The 18,978-nt window shown below is 50.2% G+C and overlaps 1 protein-coding gene across 1 annotated transcript in view; it reads left to right on the top strand.

The window, feature by feature from the left end:
* The window catches only part of stx5a (syntaxin 5A), a 63,386-nt gene that overhangs the window by 25,503 nt on the left and 18,905 nt on the right, over positions 1-18,978 (top strand). The window contains exons 2-8 of the mRNA XM_067975743.1: positions 24-249; positions 1,892-1,962; positions 2,994-3,049; positions 8,077-8,147; positions 10,218-10,334; positions 10,931-10,987; positions 15,156-15,240. Coding sequence (XP_067831844.1) covers positions 43-249; positions 1,892-1,962; positions 2,994-3,049; positions 8,077-8,147; positions 10,218-10,334; positions 10,931-10,987; positions 15,156-15,240 — 664 coding nt within the window. The 5' untranslated portion in view covers positions 24-42. The remainder of the gene's footprint in view (positions 1-23; positions 250-1,891; positions 1,963-2,993; positions 3,050-8,076; positions 8,148-10,217; positions 10,335-10,930; positions 10,988-15,155; positions 15,241-18,978) is intronic.

Raw genomic sequence — 18,978 nt, 5'->3', positions numbered from 1 at the left:
GATAACTCTCCTCTTGTTTCCAGGCAAGGGTTATGAGTCTCGATGAATACACGAAGACGTCACGGTCCCTCCAGTACTGAGCAGGGAGTCTACCTCGGGCCAACGCAGACGCAAGTGCTAGCCTCCAAACCCTTTCCTTCGGTCTCCGTCTCTTCCGGCCCACCCCCCACCTTTATAGAAGACACCATGTCGTGCCGCGATCGCACACAGGAGTTCTTTGCCGCCTGCAAGTCGATGCAGAGCAGACAGGTGAGTGCTCAGAACCTGCAGTGAGATGGGGTGAAGGGAGAGGGGTATGCGGCCCCTTGCTTGTTTGAGTTTTGGTTCTAATTGTTCGTTCTATCTGAAGCAGATTTCATCATTAGACTTTCCCCGTTGAGAGAGAACTTGAGTTTTTTTCTCTTTTTTGACCTCTCCCAGTAGTTTACATGGCTGCAGAAGGGAGGGAGGAGGGAGGGAGGGAGGAAGGCAGTGCTTAATCAGGATGCTCCAGCCGCCGGCTGGACATTTTCTGCCCATCAATTTTGTCGATATTAATGTGCATGTAGCTGCACTAATACAGGGTTACGGTAGTGTAGTGATTATGTTACTGGTCTAGTGACCCAGAGAATGTGAGTTTAAGTCCCACCATGGCAGTTTGAGAATTTCTACGACCTTTAGGGTGCATAGGCTCACCCAGTGTGACTCTAGGCAGTGAATGCTGGCTAAGCTATTCAACAGCAAGGGCATCACAAATTCATACCTGGTAACGACTGTGACGCTAAATATTCTGTCAGCTTGGAACTTATGCACCTGAGGGTCATGGGTTCGAGCCCCGCTCCAGGACTTGAACACTTAGGCTGACACTCCAGTACAGCAAGGAGGGAGTGCTGGATTCTCGGAGGCACCGTCCTAACAATGAGACTCTAAACCGAGGCCCCGTCTGCCTGTTTCAGTGGTTCAGGTGGGTGCTTAAAATCCCCATGGCACTGATCGAAGAGCAGGCCGTTCTCCCGCTGCCCCCTCAACCGACGCCACCGGTGGGATCTTGCTGTGTACCCAATGGCTGTGGCACTGGTTACACAACAATAGTCCTTTCATCTCAAAATGACTCGTTACCTATGAAGTGCTTGGGGATATTTCTGAGGGAAGGCACAAGGTAGATACAAGTGCCTCCTTCGTCCTTTCTCACCATTCATTAAATGTAGTTGCACCAGAAAGACACCAGTGTATTTTTTTTTAACACTAATTGCAGCACGTCTCCTGGCAAGAGGTGGGCAGGTTTTGAAGAGGGGATATAAAAACAGTTTTTGTTCTCGCCAGCTCAGCCCTGTTGGTTTCTTGTTCCTTAATTAGCTGTCGGCCATGGCTCAGTGGGTATCTCCCTCTCACCTCTGAGCCAGAAGGTCGTGGGTTCGAGCCCCACTCCAGGGGTTCGAGCCCCACTCCAGAGACTCTAGCCCTTAACCCAGGCCGACACTCCCAGTGCCAGTACCGAAGGAGTGCTGCGCTGTCGGAGGTGCCGTCTTTCGGATGAGACGTTAAACCGAGGCCCCGTCTGCCCCTCTCGGGTGGATGTAAAAGATCCCACGGCCACTATTGGAAGAAGAGCAGGGGGAGTTCTCCCCGGTGTCCTGGGGCCAATATTTATCCCTCAACCAAAATCACTTAAATACAGATTATCTGGTCATTATCACATTGCTGTTTGTGGAATCTTGCTGTGCACAAATTGGCTGCAGCATTTCCTCCATTACAACAAGGATAACAAGTCAAAAGTACTTCATTGGCTGTGAAGAGCTTTGGGACGTCCCGAGGTTGTGAAAGGCACTGTGTGAATGCATGTTCTTTCTTTATGTACGCTTTGGTTACCTTCATTTATTTCCCCCCCTCTCCGACATTTCTCTTTTTTTAGAACGGACTGCAGGTTAACAAGCCTCTCCTGACTGCCGTGCGCCAGCGGAGCGAGTTCACCATCATGGCGAAGTGAGTGTTGATACGCTGGTAACAAACCGAGCACTCGGGGGTGTCGGGTAGCCCAGTGAACGCGCACTGGGTCAGGCTGCCAGTGTAAAGCTGAGTCAGTGCTACAGCTGTTGCTCCTTGTTCCCTTATATTGTATCTGTTCGCCCTCTTCCCTGCACACCCCCCACCCGCTGCTCTGGCTCCCCCCACCCCGCTCTGGGGGGCCCCCCCTAACCCCCCGCCCCCCCAGTTGGCTGATCAGAGGGATGTTGGTGGTAGTTCAGGCAAAATCTCCAAACTGGACTGGTCTCCAGCCCACTGTAAATTGTGTTTCAGCCAAATCAGTAGAGCGTGTGAGCCCATGGTGCAAATTTGCTAATCTCACTCGCACATTAATGGGACAGTGTGTATGGAGCTTTACTCTGTATCTAACGCTGTACCTGCTCTGGGAGTGTTTGATGGGACAGTGTAGAGGGAGCTTTACTCTGTATCTAACGCTGTCCCTGCCCTGGGAGTGTTTGATGGGACAGTGTAGAGGGAGCTTTACTCTGTATCTAACGCAGTCCCTGCCCTGGGAGTGTTTGATAGGACAGTGTAGAGGGAGCTTTACTCTGTATCTAACCCGTGCTGTACCTGCCCTGGGAGTGTTTGATGGGACAGTGTAGAGGGAGCTTTACTCTGTATCTGACCAGTGCTGTATCTACCCTGGGAGTGTTTGATGGGACAGTGTAGAGGGAGCTTTACTCTGTATCTAACCTGTGCTGTACCTGATATTGCCCAGCACTGATGTCCAGTACCACACAGTACAGAAACAAAATGTTGGGTGAGGCCCCTTTTCCTGTGCTCGCCATGGCTGCTAACTAGTGTAAGAAGCCCAAGACAATCGTCGTTCTAAGTATTCTTGTTCTGTTGTCCTGAGGCACAGCACGATGGGGACTTGCAATGATCACTAAAGGAAATCAGTCTGCCGCTCGCAGACTGGTGTTTATATCACAATCATACCTGCGTGCAGTAGAACGAATGTGATGCCATTGTTACTTTTCTCATTGCAGACGAATCGGCAAAGATTTGAGCAACACATTCTCCAAACTGGAAAAACTGACCATATGTAAGTAAACAAAACGTGTTGCTGTCTGATATATTTGATGACTAAGGGTCGGGTCAAGAGAAATCTCCTTAATTCCACTCTTATCTTCCTCAACCAGAACAACTATAACCTGGTTGGGACGTAAGGTGTACGGCAGACTAGTGGGGCCTGGTACTGGACCGGTAACCCAGAGATCATGGATTCAAAGCCTACCGTGGCCTGTTGTGAAATTGAATTCAGTCAATCTGCTCATTAGTGGGGCTGGCACCAGATAAAATGACCATGAAAAGCTGCCAGATCGTCGTAAAAACCCAACCGGGTCACAAATGTCCCTCGGGGAAGGGAACCTGCCGTCTTTACCCGGTCTGGGCCCACCCGTAGTTGATTCCAAATGCCCTCAGGGCAACCAGGGGTGGGTGATAAATGCGGCCTTGCCTTGCCAGCGTTGCCCGTCCCAAGAGCAAATCTAAAACTTATAAGTTACTACGTGGAGTAGCAAAGGTTAATCCTGAGCAGCGTTTCGCGTTAACCCAGGGCTGTGGAATAAGGGGACAGAGGGACAAAGTTTGAAACAGCAAGTCCATGACGGAGTGTGAGCAATACCTGGAGTGGGGGAGCCGAGGCAAAAAAAGTCCAGATTGTTCGAGATTGTGATTTGGGGGTGGGAGGGTGGGGTGTCTATAGGTTTGTATGGAAGGGTGAGCTAGGTGGGCCGAATGTGCAGTTTTCAGCCGAGGTGGGAAAAGGGCGGATCAGGGTTCGGTCCCAGATTAGGTGCTCGTTCCGTCCCTTGCGGCAGTGTTAGACCGAACCTTTTTGCTCGAGTTCGGTGGCGGGTGAGATTCTGGCCGGTCACCAGGGTTTCAGGGTGACGCATTGGGGTGTCGACCCGCTGTGCGTCAGGTGACGAGGGGTGGGTTCCATCCCAGTCACGCTGCTGGGGTCCGTGCCGGAGCAGGACGGGGGACTGTCCAGGCAGTGGCCATGGTGCAGGCCGGCAGTTGTGTGGCGGGGAAGTGGAAGAGGATAAAGAGGACACGCTGTCAGAAGCACAAACCAGCGTGCTAGTACAGTGAGCCACTGAGCCCTCCAGCCCAGCAGGGTCCCATGCGCTGAGTTAGCCAATCTCGGCTGGTTTGGTGGTGGTTTCGACAGTTGGCCTCGCTGCTCCTGGGCTAGGAAGGGGTTCCTGCTCCTGCTCACTCTCCAGGGTCTCTCATTGCACGGCTGCAGACACCAGGTGATCAGGCTTGGCTGTGATGCCCCCTTGTCCGATTACCTGCCAGCACTCCCGCTCTCGACTCGAGCTTGAAGACTGGGCACGGTGCTGGAGGGTGACTGGCAGCTGTGGAACCCGTACCACAGCAAGAGTCGGCGCCTTCCGGAGAGGCGAAAGTCAACCACTGCATCCGCAGGCTGTGGTCAGACTGGCTGGGCCTGGGCCGTTACTCCCACCAGGGGAAGCCCAGCAGCCCATTGGGTGGTATCGCTTCGAAATGCTCTGAAACCAAGTTAGCCCCCCTGCACCACACTGACTGAGATGCACAACCTGCACCCAGATCTCAGCTCATGCTGCTGAAAAATCAGTGCGCTTGCACACACACGGGTGTACACGCACTTGCGCAAACACATGTACATACACATGCTTGCACATGTATATAGGCACGCACATACACACACACACACACACACACACACACACACACACACACGTATATACACAGACACACGCAAACAAGTATATACGGACGCAGATATGGAGGGGACACGCATAAACACGTATGTACGCCGTAGGCGCACAGACACAAACATGTATATAAGCACGCAAACACGAAGACACGCAGATATAGAGGAGTGTACACACACACATATAGACACGCAGATGTAGAGGAGTGTACACACACACATATAGACACGCAGATGTAGAGGAGTGTACACACACACATATAGACACACAGATATAGAGGAGTGTACACACAAACACGTATGTATGCACCCAGATATAGAGGGGGCCACACACAAACGCGTATACACGCATGCAGACACAAACAAGATGGGCCTAGCTTGCTGAGCCTCCCATTCTTTTTCGCGCTCCTTCCTCCCGGTGAACGGTGCTGCGACTGGGAGCTCAGTGAGTGGAGAGTCGGAGCCTGTCTCTCTAATCTAGAGCACTCGGGCCGCATGCCTGCCACCTCCCCACTGACCTGCAGCTGCCAGCGGGCCTGTGGCATCTGTTCACAGCCCAGCAGCTCTGGGATCTTCCTGGAGCTGAGAGGCAGGAGAGAGAAAGGAGGACAGTGTTTGGAGGGGGAAAAGAAAACCCACCACTATCCTATTCTTCCAAGCAGCCACCAGGTGGCACCTGAGTTCCGAGCCAGACAGCAACTCAAAGCAGCGGGGATTTAAACAGAAACTCACTTCATTCCCTTAAACACCCGACATTCCACAAGCTCCGCAGAACCACCTTCGAATCATAGAAAGGTTACAGCACGGAAGGAGGCCGTTCAGCCCATCGAGTCCGCGCCGGCTCTAAGCAAGAGCAATCCAGCTAGTCCCACTCCCCCGCCCTATCCCCGTAGCCCTGCACATTTTTTTTCCTTTCAAGTACTTATCCAGTTCCCTTTTGAAGGCCATGATTGAATCTGCCTCCGCCAACCCCTCAGGCAGTGCATTCCAGATCCCAACCACTCGCTGTTTAAAAAAGGTTTTTCCTCGTGTCACCTTTGGTTCTTTTGCCAATCACCTTAAATCTACGTCCTCTGGTCCTTGACCCTTCCGCCAATGGGAACAGTTTCTCTCTATCTACTCTGTCCAGACCCTTCATGATTTTGAACACCTCTATCAAATCTCCTCTCAACCTTCTCTGTTCCAAGGAGAACAACCCCAGCTTCTCCAGTCTATCCGTGTAACTAAAGCCCCTCATCCCTGGAATCATTCTCGTAAATCTCCTTTGCACCCTCTCTAAGGCCTTCACATCTTTCCTAAAGTGCGGTGCCCAAAACTCGACACATTTCTCCAGTTGAGGCCGAACCAGTGTTTTATAAAGGTTCGTCATGACTTCCATACTTTTGTACTCTATGCCTCTAGTTTTAAAGTCCAGGATCCCGTATGCTTTTTTAACTGCTTTCTCAACCTGCCCGGCCACCTTCAATGATTTCTGTACGTACACCACCAGATCTCTCTGTTCCTGTACTCCTTTTAGAATTGTTCGTTCTAGTTTATATTGCCTCTCCTCGTTCTCCTACCGAAATGTATCACTTCGAATTTTCCTGTTAAATTTCATCTGCTATATGTCCGCCCATTCCACCAACCTGTCTATGTCCTCTTGAAGTCTATCACTATCCTCCTCACTGTTTACTACACTTCCAAGTTTTGTGTCATCTGCAAATTTTGAAACTGTGCCCTGTACACCCAAGTCCCAAGTCATTAATATATATCAAGAGAAGCAGTGGTCCCAGCACCGACCCCAGTGGAACACCACTGTACACCTCCCTCCGGTCCGAAAAACAACCATTCACCACTACTCTGTTTCCTGTCTCTTAGCCAATTCTGTATCCATGTTGCTACTGCCCCCTTTATTCCATGGGCCGCAATCTTGATGATGAGCCTACTATGCGGCACCTTATCAGACGCCATTTGAAAGTCCACATACACCACATCAACCGCATTGCCCTCATCAACCCTCTCTGTTACCGCATCAAAAAACTCTATCAAGTTAATTAAACACGATTTGCCTTTAACAAATCCATGCTGGCTTTCCCTAATCAATCCACACTCGTCCAAGTGACTGTTAATTCTGTCCCGGATTATCGTTTCTAAAAGTTTCCCCACCACTGAGATTAAACTGATTGGCCTGTAGTTGCTGGGTTTATCCTCACACCCTTTTTTGAACAAGGGTGTAACATTTGCAATTCTCCAGTCCTCTGGCAGCACCCCCTGTATCTAAGGATGTTTGGAAGATTCTGGCCAGCACCTCTGCAATTTCCACCCTTACTTCCCTCAGCAACCTAGGATGCATCCCATCCGGACCGGGTGACTTATCTACTTTAAGTACAGCCAGTCTTCCAAGTACCTCTTCTTTATCAATTTTCAGCACATCCAGTATCTCCAGTATATCTTCTGTAAAGTTGCGATTAATTTCTAGTGTTTAAGCCCCACCTCTGTGGTTTTGTTGGCTAATGCAGCATCCAGCTGTGTAGGTGCGAGTGTGTGATTCAACCCCTGGTGTATTGAGTTAGCTGGCCGCAGCTGGTTGTCTGTATACGATCAGCCGCAGGACACCTGCGTTGGGGAAGGGAGATAAAACCAGGCAGTGTTCCGGCTCCGAATCACGATCCAGGGGCCTCTGCTGGAAAGTGCATGTCCGTTGCAAATGAAATTGGGTTCAGCTGTAATGTGATATAGTAGGTGCAGCACAGAAGGAGGCCATTCGGCCCATCGTGCCTGTGCCGGCTCTTTGAAAGAGCGCTCCAATTAGTCCCACTCCCCCCTGCTCTTTCCCCATTTGCCCTGTAATTTTTTTCCCTTCTAGTATTTATCCACTTCCCCTTTTGAAAGTTATTATTGAATCTGCTTCCACCGCCTTTTCAGGCAGCGCATTCCAGATCATCACAACTCGATGCGTAAAAACAAAAATGTTTCCTCATGTCATATAAGCCATAGTGGAATCGCCTCCTGACGCACTTTAGGCTGAATGGCCTTGCGGGTGAAAAAATGCTCTTCTAAGAGTGCCATGGGATCTTTTACATCCATCTGAGAGGGGCAGACGGGGCCTCGGTTTAACGTCTCATCCGAAAGACGGCACCTCCGACAGTGCAGCACTCCCTCAGTACTGGCACTGGGAGTGTTGGCCTGGATTATGGGGCTCAACTCTCTGGACTGTTATCTGTTCCCGAACCCCTCGATTAGATTCCAGCCTGTAACTCACTCCCGGGTATCTGTTATTCTATAAATAAACCCCCCGAGCCCCCCCGATTGGATTCTGATTTGCTCTTGCACTTGTAGTTGATTATAAAGTGTACTGATGGTGACTCCTGGTTTTGTTGCAGTGGCAAAGCGGAAATCGCTATTCAACGACAAAGCTGTTGAGATCGAGGAGCTGACGTATATCATCAAACAGGTCCGGCTGTCACCAGTACATCAAACTGGAATGTTGCTTTTTTTTTTACTCCATGCTTTCCCCAACCCTTTCTCCCCTGAAGAAAGAAAATAAAGAAAGATTTACATTTATATAGCGCCTTTCACACCCTCAGGACGTCCCAAAGCGTCTTACAGCCAATGAAGTACTTTTGAAGTGTAGTCACTGTTGTAATGTAGGAAACGCGGCAGCCAATTTGCGCAGAGCAAGATCCCACAAACAGCAATGTGATAATGACCAGGTCATCCGTTTTTAGTGATGTTGGTTGAGGGATAAATATTGGCCCCAGGACACCGGGGAGAACTCCCCCCTGCTCTTCCAGTCGCGTCCGCTTGATCTTATACATCCACCTGAAAAACCGAGGCCCCGTCTGCCCTAACGTCGCATCCGATAGACGGCACCTGTCAGTGCCGGCACTGGGAGTGTCGGCCTATATTATGGGGCTCAAGTCTCTGGAGTGGGGCTCGACCCCATGACCTTCTGACTCCGAGGCGAGAGGAAGAGAGATATGCACTGAGACTCTTGCTCAGTACAGATCCACCGGCAGCGGCCTGCCCCCTAGCCCTTTCCAGGAGGCTCACTGTATAGTATCAGGCGTAGGATTACTCTTTTGCAAGTATTGAGCGATGTCAACTGTGGCTCAGTGGGTCTCACTCTCTCCTCTGAGTCAGAAGGTCGTGGGTTCGAGCCCCACTCCAGAGACTCGAGCCCCATAATCCAGGCCGACGCTCCCAGTGCCAGTACTGAGGGAGTGCTGCACTGTCGGAGGTGCTGTCTTTCAGATGAGACAAGGCCCTGTCTGCCCCCTCGGGTGGATATAAAAGATCCCACGGCCACTATTGGAAGAAGAGCAGGGGGAGTTCTCCCCGGTGTCCTAGACAATATTTATCCCTCAACCAACATCACTAAAAACAGATGACCTGGTCTTTACCACTTTGCTGTTTGTGGGATCTTGCTGTGTGCAAATTGGCTGCCGCGTTTCCTACATTACAACAGTGACTGCACTTCAAAAGTACTTCACTGGCTGTAAAGCGTTTCGGGAAGTCCTGAGGTCGTAAAAGGCGCTGTAGAAATGCAAGGCTTTAATTTTTTTTCTTGTCAGAAGGAGTGAGTCATAACGAACAGTTGGAACAGCTAGAATGGCCTTTAAAGGGGTTTAAATGCCTTATGGAGAGATACAAGATTAAGTGGAATAAAAAAAGATTCATCCTGACTCACTGTGTAAAGGGAACACAGGGACAAACTGGGAAACGGCAGCTGCAGGGCTGATGTTGGGAAACCCATCTTTACACAGAGTGATTAATACCTGGAATGGGTGGAGGAGTGGAGGCAGAAATTGGTGGGGGACCGTAGGGAGTGTGACCGAATGGCCCCTCTCGTGTGCGTCTCTGATATTTTTTCACTTACTCACCTGGTGCCACGGCTTGAGTGGCCATTTATCATACACGAGCCTGGTGAACATCAGCAGGTTGTTCAACCGAGGGGCGGGGAGGATGTTGTCGAGCTCCATCCTGCCCTTACATTCAGCAGCGATCCCTGGAACACAGTCAGGAGTGGGAGCTCTGGCTGACTGCTTTCCCCCCCCCCCCCCCCCCCCACCCCGGTTTCCGCCCCCCACCCTGGCTGAAATGGGCCACCTCATTGCAGATCAGGATTTGGACTTTGGGCTGCCCTGCACTGTATAACTCAGTGGGCATCGGTTAAAGATGTTAAGGTGATTGGCAAAAGAGCCATAGGTGAGTTGAGCGAATTTACGCAGCGAGTTGTTATGATCTGGAATGCGATGCCTGAAAGGGCGGTGGAAGCAGATTCAGTAATAACTTTCATGAGGGAATTGGAGAAATACTTGAAGGGAAGAAAATTTACAGGGCTATGGGGAAAGAGCAGGGGGAGTGGGACTAATTGGATAGCTCTTTCAAAGAGCCAGCACAGACACGATGGGCCGAATGGCCTCCTTCTGTGCTGTATCATTCTATGATTCTAGATTCTGTTTTTTTGGTTCCAATTGCTCTTAATGTAACTTGTTTCTTAATGGCAGTCTCTCTTTTCTAGGATATAAACAGCCTAAACAAGCAGATTGCACAACTGCAAGAATTCGTCCGAGCCAAAGGGAGCCAGAATGGCCGACACTTACAGACGCATTCCAACACCATTGTGGTCTCGCTGCAGGTAACCCCGTCTACCCGTCCCCGAACCCGTCTGCTCACCGAGGGCCGTGTTGGGCGACAGGGATTGGTTTTCTTCAGTGTCCACGTGGTTTGTTAGTGGGAGCCTAGTACGTAAACTTGGCGTTTTTGAAAAGTTCTCGGGACGTGGGCGTCGCTGGCAAGACCGGCTCCACCATTGGCGGCCGTGCCTTCAGCTGCTTAGCCTCTAAGCTCTGGAATTGCCTCCCTAGACCTCTCCGCAGCTCCACCTCTCCTCCTTTAAGACGCTCCTCAAAACCTACCTCTTATGTTCAAGCTTTTGGTCACCTGGCATAATATCTCCTTATGTGGCTCGGTGTCAAATTTTGTCTGATTATGTTCCTGTGAAGCGCAGACGTTTTACTACATTAAAGGCGCTATATAAATGCAAGTTGTTGCTCATTGCCTGTCCCCTAGCTGCCCAGAGAAGGTGGTGCTGAACCTAGGTCACTCTGCAGTGCCTGCGATCTCGCGCGCACCTCTGAGCGAGCCTGGAGTTATCGGCTGCCATTTTATGATTCGCAGATTCTCTTCCCCGATTTTTTTTTAACGTGTCTTCCTTTTTCTTCTCTTTCGCAGTCCAGACTGGCGTGCATGTCGAACGATTTTAAGTCGGTCCTCGAAGTGAGGACGGAGGTAATGCCACTTTCGTTTTGACTCCTTGGTCTCGTCGTAGAGTCACTGGCTGAGCAGGGGGCCATTCTTCCTGCCGCCTGCGTCGGTCTGGCCGAGGTAGAACTGGCGCTTAAAGCACAGCTGCTTTCAGTGTACGAAGGGGTACAGAGGAGGGCAGAATGAATACGAGTTGCCAATCATAGGGAACGTAGGAACAGGAAGAGGCCATTCAGCCCCTCGAGCATGTTCCGCCATTCAATTAGATCATAGCTGATCTGTATCTTAACTCCATTTAACCCGCCTTGGTTCCGTAATCCTTAATCCCCTCACCCAACAAAAATCTATCAATCTCAGTTTTGACATTTTCAATTGACCCCCAGCCTCAACAGGTTTTTGGGGGAGAGAGTTCCAGATTCCCACTCCCCTTTGTGTGAAGAAACGCTTCCTGACATCACCCCTGAACGGCCTAGCTCTAATTTTAAGGTTCTGCCCCCTTGTTCTGGACTCCCCCCACCAGAGGAAATAGTTTCTCTCTATCTACCCTGTCAAATCCTTTAATCATCTTAAACACCTCAATTAGATCACCCCTTAATCTTCTATACTCGACGGAATACAAGCCAAGTCTTTGCAACCCGGTCCTCATAATTTAACCCTTTTAGCCCCGGTATCATTCTGGTGAATCTGCGCTGCACCCCCTCCGAGGCCGATATATCCTTCCTGAGGGGACGGTGCCCAGAACTGAACGCAGTATCTCCAGACGGGATCTGACCAGAGCTCTGTACAGCTGTAATATAACTTCCACCCCTTTGTATTCCAGCCCCCTCGAGATAAAGGCCAACATTCCATTAGCCTTTTAAATTATTTTTTGTACCTGTTCACTGGCTTTTAGTGGTTTCTGCACTTGGACCCCTAAATCTCTCTGCTCCTCCACAGCTCCTAGCAGTTCTAATTACGTGTAGAACTCCGATGCACGTTCTTAATGGTGGTTTTAAGTTGCACTCAGAGCCCCGCCTCGCCAGAGAGCTCTGTTTACCGCTGGCGCCTGGCACCGTGCCAGCGATCGCCGCGTGCCACTTGGCACCTTGGCGATGGAGTCCCGGGAGCAGCCCGTTCCATTTGGATCGCCGCGCTGATTTGGGAGCTGCTCGGCTGTGAGGCAGCCCTGCACTGCCTCAGGAGGAAGTGCTGCTGGTGGGAGAGCCAGGATATAGGAGGCTCAGAGCGGAAAATACCATATCAATTCGCACCAGCTCGGGAATCGTTCATTCTGCTGCTGTCCCAAAGCGCGCACACGAGCCCAATGTGATTGATAATAAACTCAGGGCTGTTTGTAAACGTTGCAATATATTGTATTACACTCACACGTTTGGACTCACTCAGACCCAGTAATTATTTGTGACGTTGGCCCTTTTAAAGCTTATAGTTTTGGGCAGGGATTTTTTTTTAATCCGTGGAGAGCAAATTAACACAGCGGGCGAGGGGCAGCGGTGCTTTTAACCTCCGTGGGTGCCTGCTCCTGATCACTATCCAGTGAGTCCAACTGGACTTTGTGTGTGTGTGTGTGTGTGTGTGTGTGTGTGTATATAAGAACTTAAGAAATAGGAGCATGAGTACGCCATACGGCCCCTCGAGCCTGCTCCACCATTCAATCAGATCATGGCTGATCTTCGACCTCAACTCCACTTTCCCGCCCGATCCCCATATCCATTGATTCCCCGAGAGTCCAGAAATCTATCTATCTCAGCCTTGAATATATTCAATGACTGAGCATCCACAGCCCTCTGGGGTAGAGAATTCCAAATATTCTCAACCCTCTGAGTGAAGAAATTCCTCCTCATCTCAGTCTTAAATGGCCGACCTCTTATCCTGCATCTGTGCCCTTTAGTTCTAGACTCTCCAGCCAGGGGAAACAACCTTTCAGCATCTACCCTGTCAAGCCCTCTCATAATCTTATATATTTCAATGAGAACGCCTCTCATTCTTCAAAACCCCAGAGAGTATAGGCCCATTCTACTCAATCTCTCCTCATAGGACAACCCTCTCATCCCAGGAATTAATCTAATGAACCTTCGTTGCACCGCCTCTAAGGCAAGTATATCTTGCCTTAGATAAGGAGGCCAAAACTGTACACAGTATTTCAGGTGTGGTCTCACTAAAAGCCCTGTACAATTGCAGCAAGACTTCCTTACTCTTGTACTCCAACCCCCTTGCAATAAAGGCCAACATGCCATTTGCCTTCCTAATTGCTTGCTGTACCTGCATGCTAACTTTTTAATGTTTCTTGTAAGAGGGCACCCAACTGCCTCTGAATACCAACATTTAAAAGTTTCTCACCATTTAAAAATATCCTGTTTTTCTATTCTTCCTACCAAAGTGAATAACCTCACATTTCCCCACATTATACACAATCTGCCACCTTCTTGCCCACTCACTTAATCTGTCTATATCCATTTGCAGACTCTGTGTCCTCCTCACAGCTTACTTTCCCACCTAGCTTTGTATCTCAGCAAACTTGGATACATTACACTCGGTCCCTTCATCTGAGTCATTAATATAGATTGTAAATAGCTGAGGCCCAAGCACTGATCCTTGCGGTACCCCACTAGTTACAGCCTGCCAACCCGAAAATGTCCCGTTTATCCCTACTCTGTTTTCTGTCCGTTAATCAAACCTCTATCCATGCTAATATGTTACTCCCAACCCCATGAGCCCTTATCTTGTGTAACAACCTTTTATGTGGCACCTTATCAAATGCCTTTTGACAATCCAAAAATACTACATCCACTGGTTCCCCTTTATCCACCCTGCTAGTTACATTCTCAAAAAACTCTAATCAATTTGTCAAACACTATTTCCCTTTCATAAAACCATGTTGACTCTGCCTAATCATATTATGATTTTCTAAGTGCCCTGTTACCACTTCCTTAATAATGGATTCCAGCATTTTCCCGACGACTGTTGTCAGGCTAACTGGCCTGTGGTTCCGTTTTCTCTCTCCCTCTCTTGAATAGCGGGATTACATTTGCTACCTTCCAATCCGCTGGGACTGTTCTAGAATCTAGGGAATTTTGGATGATCATAACCAATGCATCCACTATCTCTGCAGCCACCTCTTTTAGAATCCTAGGATGTAGGCCATCAGGTCCAGGGGATTTATTGGCTTTTAGTCCCATTAATTTCGCCAGTACTTTTTCTTTACTAATATTAACTGTTTCAAGTTCCTCACTCTTGTTAGACCCTTGGTTCCCCACTGTTTCTGGTATGCTTTTTGTCTTCTACTGTGAAGACAGATACAAAATATTTATTTAACGTCTGCCATTTCCTGATTCCCCATTATAATTTCTCCTGCCTCAGTCTCTAAGGGACCAACGTTTACTTTTGCTACTCTCTTCCTTTTTATATACGTGTAAGAGCTCTTACAATCCATTTTTATATTTCTTGCTAGTTTACCTTCATATTCTATTTTCTCCCGTTATTTCAATTTTTTGGTCGTTCTTTGCTGATTTTGAAAACTCTCCCAGTCCTCAGGCTTACTACTCTTCTTGGCAACATTCTAAGCCTCTTCTTTTAATCTAATACTATCCTTAACTTAGCCACAGATGGATCACTTTTCCCATGAAGTTTTTATTTCTCAATGGAATGTATATTTGTTGAGGATATTGAAATATTTCTTTAAATGTTCGCCATTGCTTATCAACCGTCAAACCCTTTAATTTAATTTCCCAATCTACCTTAGCCAACTCGCCCCTCATACCTATGTAATTGGCTTTAAGTTTGAGACTCTAGTTTCCGACTTAAGTACGTCACTCACAAACTCGATCATATGATGATCACTCTTCCCCAGAGGTACTTTTACTATGAGATTACGAATTAACCCTGTCTCATTACACAATACAAGATCTAAAATAGCCTGTTCCCTGGTAGGTTCCATGTGTATTGCTCGAGGAAACTGTCTCGAATGCAGTCCATGAACTCTTCCTCCAGAGCCAGATACAGCGGTGTTAACTCTGGGAGGCAGCTCACACACACACATCACCCAGACTCCGAATTAAAGCAGCTGTGGAGCAGATTGATCATTGAGTGGGTTCACCGGGGTGGGGGGGGGGGGGGTATTGTACGTGCAGTGGGCTCGTGGGGACTGGTGTCGTTCCTTGGCCTGTGTTTTAATTGTTCTTTTCCTGATCCGCAGAATCTGAAAATGCAGAGAAACAGGAGAGAGCAGTTCTCACAGGCCACAGTCTCGAGCCTCCCACCTTCAGCCGCAAATGGTTATGGTAAGCAACGTCTCATTTACTGCCAGTCGCTAATCATTAACATAATTACTGATCCTGATACGGGACGGTCGAGTGTCACACCCTGTCCTTTACTGATCGGGATACGGGACGGTCGAGTGTCACACCCTGTCCTTTACTGATCCTGATACGGGACGGTCGAGTGTCACACCCTGTCCTTTGCTGATCCTGATACGGGACGGTCGAGTGTCACACCCTGTCCTTTGCTGATCCTGATACGGGACGGTCGAGTGTCACACCCTGTCCTTTACTGATCCTGATACGGGACGATCGAGACTCACACCCTGTCCTTCACTGATGCTGATCCGGGACGGTAGAGTGTCACACCTTGTCCTTTACTGATCGGGATACGGGACGGTCGAGGGTCACAACCTGTCCGTTACTGATCCTGATACGGGACGGTCGAGTGTCACACCCTGTCCTTTACTGATCCTGATACGGGACGGTCGAGTGTCACACCCTGTCCTTTACTGATCGGGACAGGGGACGATCGAGTGTCACACCCTGTCCTTTACTGATCGGGATACGGGACGGTAGAGGGTCACACCCTGTCCTTCACTGATCCTGATACGGGACGATCGAGTGTCACACCCTGTCCTTTACTGATCGGGATACGGGACGGTCGAGGGTCACACCCTGTCCTTTACTGATCCTGATACGGGACGATCGAGTGTCACACCCTGTCCTTTACTGATCCTGATACGGGACGATCGAGTGTCACACCCTGTCCCTTACTGATCCTGATACGGTACGATCGAGTGTCACACCCTGACCTTTACTGATCGGGATACGGGACGGTCGAGTGTCACACCCTGTCCTTTCCTGATCCTGATACGGGACGGTCGAGTGTCACACCTTGTCCTTTACTGATCGGGATACGGGACGGTCGAGTGTCACACCCTGTCCTTTACTGATCCTGATACGGGACGGTCGAGTGTCACACCCTGTCCTTTGCTGATCCTGATACGGGACGGTCGAGTGTCACACCCTGTCCTTTACTGATCCTGATACGGGACGATCGAGACTCACACCCTGTCCTTTACTGATGCTGATCCGGGACGGTAGAGTGTCACACCTTGTCCTTTACTGATCGGGATACGGGACGATCGAGTGTCACACCCTGTCCTTTACTGATCGGGATACGGGACGGTCGAGGGTCACACCCTGTCCTTTACTGATCCTGATACGGGACGATCGAGTGTCACACCCTGTCCTTTACTGATCCTGATACGGGACGATCGAGTGTCACACCCTGTCCCTTACTGATCCTGATACGGGACGGTCGAGTGTCACACCCTGACCTTTACTGATCGGGATACGGGACGGTCGAGTGTCACACCCTGTCCTTTCCTGATCCTGATACGGGACGGTCGAGTGTCACACCTTGTCCTTTACTGATCGGGATACGGGACGGTCGAGGGTCACACCCTGTCCTTTACTGATCCTGATACGGGACGATCGAGTGTCACACCCTGTCCTTTACTGATCCTGATTCGGGACGATCGAGTGTCACACCCTGTTCTTTACTGATCCTGATACGGGACGGTCGAGTGTCACACCCTGTCCTTTACTGATCGGGATACGGGACGATCGAGTGTCACACCCTGTCCTTTACTGATCCTGATACGGGATGATTGGGTGTCACACCCTGTCCTTTACTGATCCTGATACGGGACGGTCGAGTGTCACACCCTGTCCTTTACTGATCCTGATACGGGACGGTCGAGTGTCACACCCTGTCCTTTGCTGATCCTGATACGGGACGGTCGAGTGTCACACCCTGTCCTTTGCTGATCCTGATACGGGACGGTCGAGTGTCACACCCTGTCCTTTACTGATCCTGATACGGGACGATCGAGACTCACAACCTGTCCTTTACTGATGCTGATACGGGACGGTCGAGTGTCACACCCTGTCCTTTACTGATCGGGATACAGGACGGTCGAGTGTCACACCCTGTCCTTTCCTGATCCTGATACGGGACGGTCGAGTGTCACACCTTGTCCTTCACTGATCGGGATACGGGACGGTCGAGGGTCACAACCTGTCCTTTACTGATCGGGATACGGGACGGTCGAGTGTCACACCCTGTCCTTTACTGATCGGGATACGGGACGATCGAGTGTCACACCCTGTCCTTCACTGATCGGGATACGGGACGATCGAGTGTCACACCCTGTCCTTCACTGATCCTGATACGGGACGGTCGAGTGTCACACCTTGTCCTTTACTGATCGGGATACGGGACGGTCGAGGGTCACAACCTGTCCGTTACTGATCCTGATACGGGACGGTCGAGTGTCACACCCTGTCCTTTACTGATCCTGATACGGGACGGTCGAGTGTCACACCCTGTCCTTTACTGATCGGGACAGGGGACGATCGAGTGTCACACCCTGTCCTTTACTGATCGGGATACGGGACGGTCGAGGGTCACACCCTGTCCTTTACTGATCCTGATACGGGACGATCGAGTGTCACACCCTGTCCTTTACTGATCGGCATACGGGACGGTCGAGGGTCACACCCTGTCCTTTACTGATCCTGATACGGGACGATCGAGTGTCACACCCTGTCCTTTACTGATCCTGATACGGGACGATCGAGTGTCACACCCTGTCCTTCACTGATCGGGATACGGGACGATCGAGTGTCACACCCTGTCCTTCACTGATGCTGATACGGGACGGTCGAGTGTCACACCCTGTCCTTTACTGATCCTGATACGGGACGGTCGAGTGTCACACCCTGTCCTTTACTGATCCTGATACGGGACGGTAGAGTGTCACACCTTGTCCTTTACTGATCGGGATACGGGACGGTCGAGGGTCACAACCTGTCCGTTACTGATCCTGATACGGGACGGTCGAGTGTCACACCCTGTCCTTTACTGATCCTGATACGGGACGGTCGAGTGTCACACCCTGTCCTTTACTGATCGGGACAGGGGACGATCGAGTGTCACACCCTGTCCTTTACTGATCGGGATACGGGACGGTCGAGGGTCACACCCTGTCCTTCACTGATCCTGATACGGGACGATCGAGTGTCACACCCTGTCCTTTACTGATCGGGATACGGGACGGTCGAGGGTCACACCCTGTCCTTTACTGATCCTGATACGGGACGATCGAGTGTCACACCCTGTCCTTTACTGATCCTGATACGGGACGATCGAGTGTCACACCCTGTCCCTTACTGATCCTGATACGGGACGGTCGAGTGTCACACCCTGTCCTTTACTGATCGGGATACGGGACGGTCGAGTGTCACACCCTGTCCTTTCCTGATCCTGATACGGGACGGTCGAGTGTCACACCTTGTCCTTTCCTGATCGGGATACGGGACGGTCGAGGGTCACACCCTGTCCTTTACTGATCCTGATACGGGACGATCGAGTGTCACACCCTGTTCTTTACTGATCCTGATACGGGACGGTCGAGTGTCACACCCTGTCCTTTACTGATCGGGATACGAGACGATCGAGTGTCACACCCTGTCCTTTACTGATCCTGATACGGGATGATTGGGTGTCACACCCTGTCCTTTACTGATCCTGATACGGGACGGTCGAGTGTCACACCCTGTCCTTTACTGATCCTGATACGGGACGGTCGAGTGTCACACCCTGTCCTTTGCTGATCCTGATACGGGACGGTCGAGTGTCACACCCTGTCCTTTGCTGATCCTGATACGGGACGGTCGAGTGTCACACCCTGT

The sequence above is a fragment of the Heptranchias perlo genome, chromosome 43, assembly GCF_035084215.1.
Source record: "Heptranchias perlo isolate sHepPer1 chromosome 43, sHepPer1.hap1, whole genome shotgun sequence".
In the NCBI taxonomy this organism is placed as follows: Eukaryota; Metazoa; Chordata; class Chondrichthyes; order Hexanchiformes; family Hexanchidae; genus Heptranchias; species Heptranchias perlo.
This window is presented reverse-complemented; position numbering and strand designations above follow the sequence as displayed.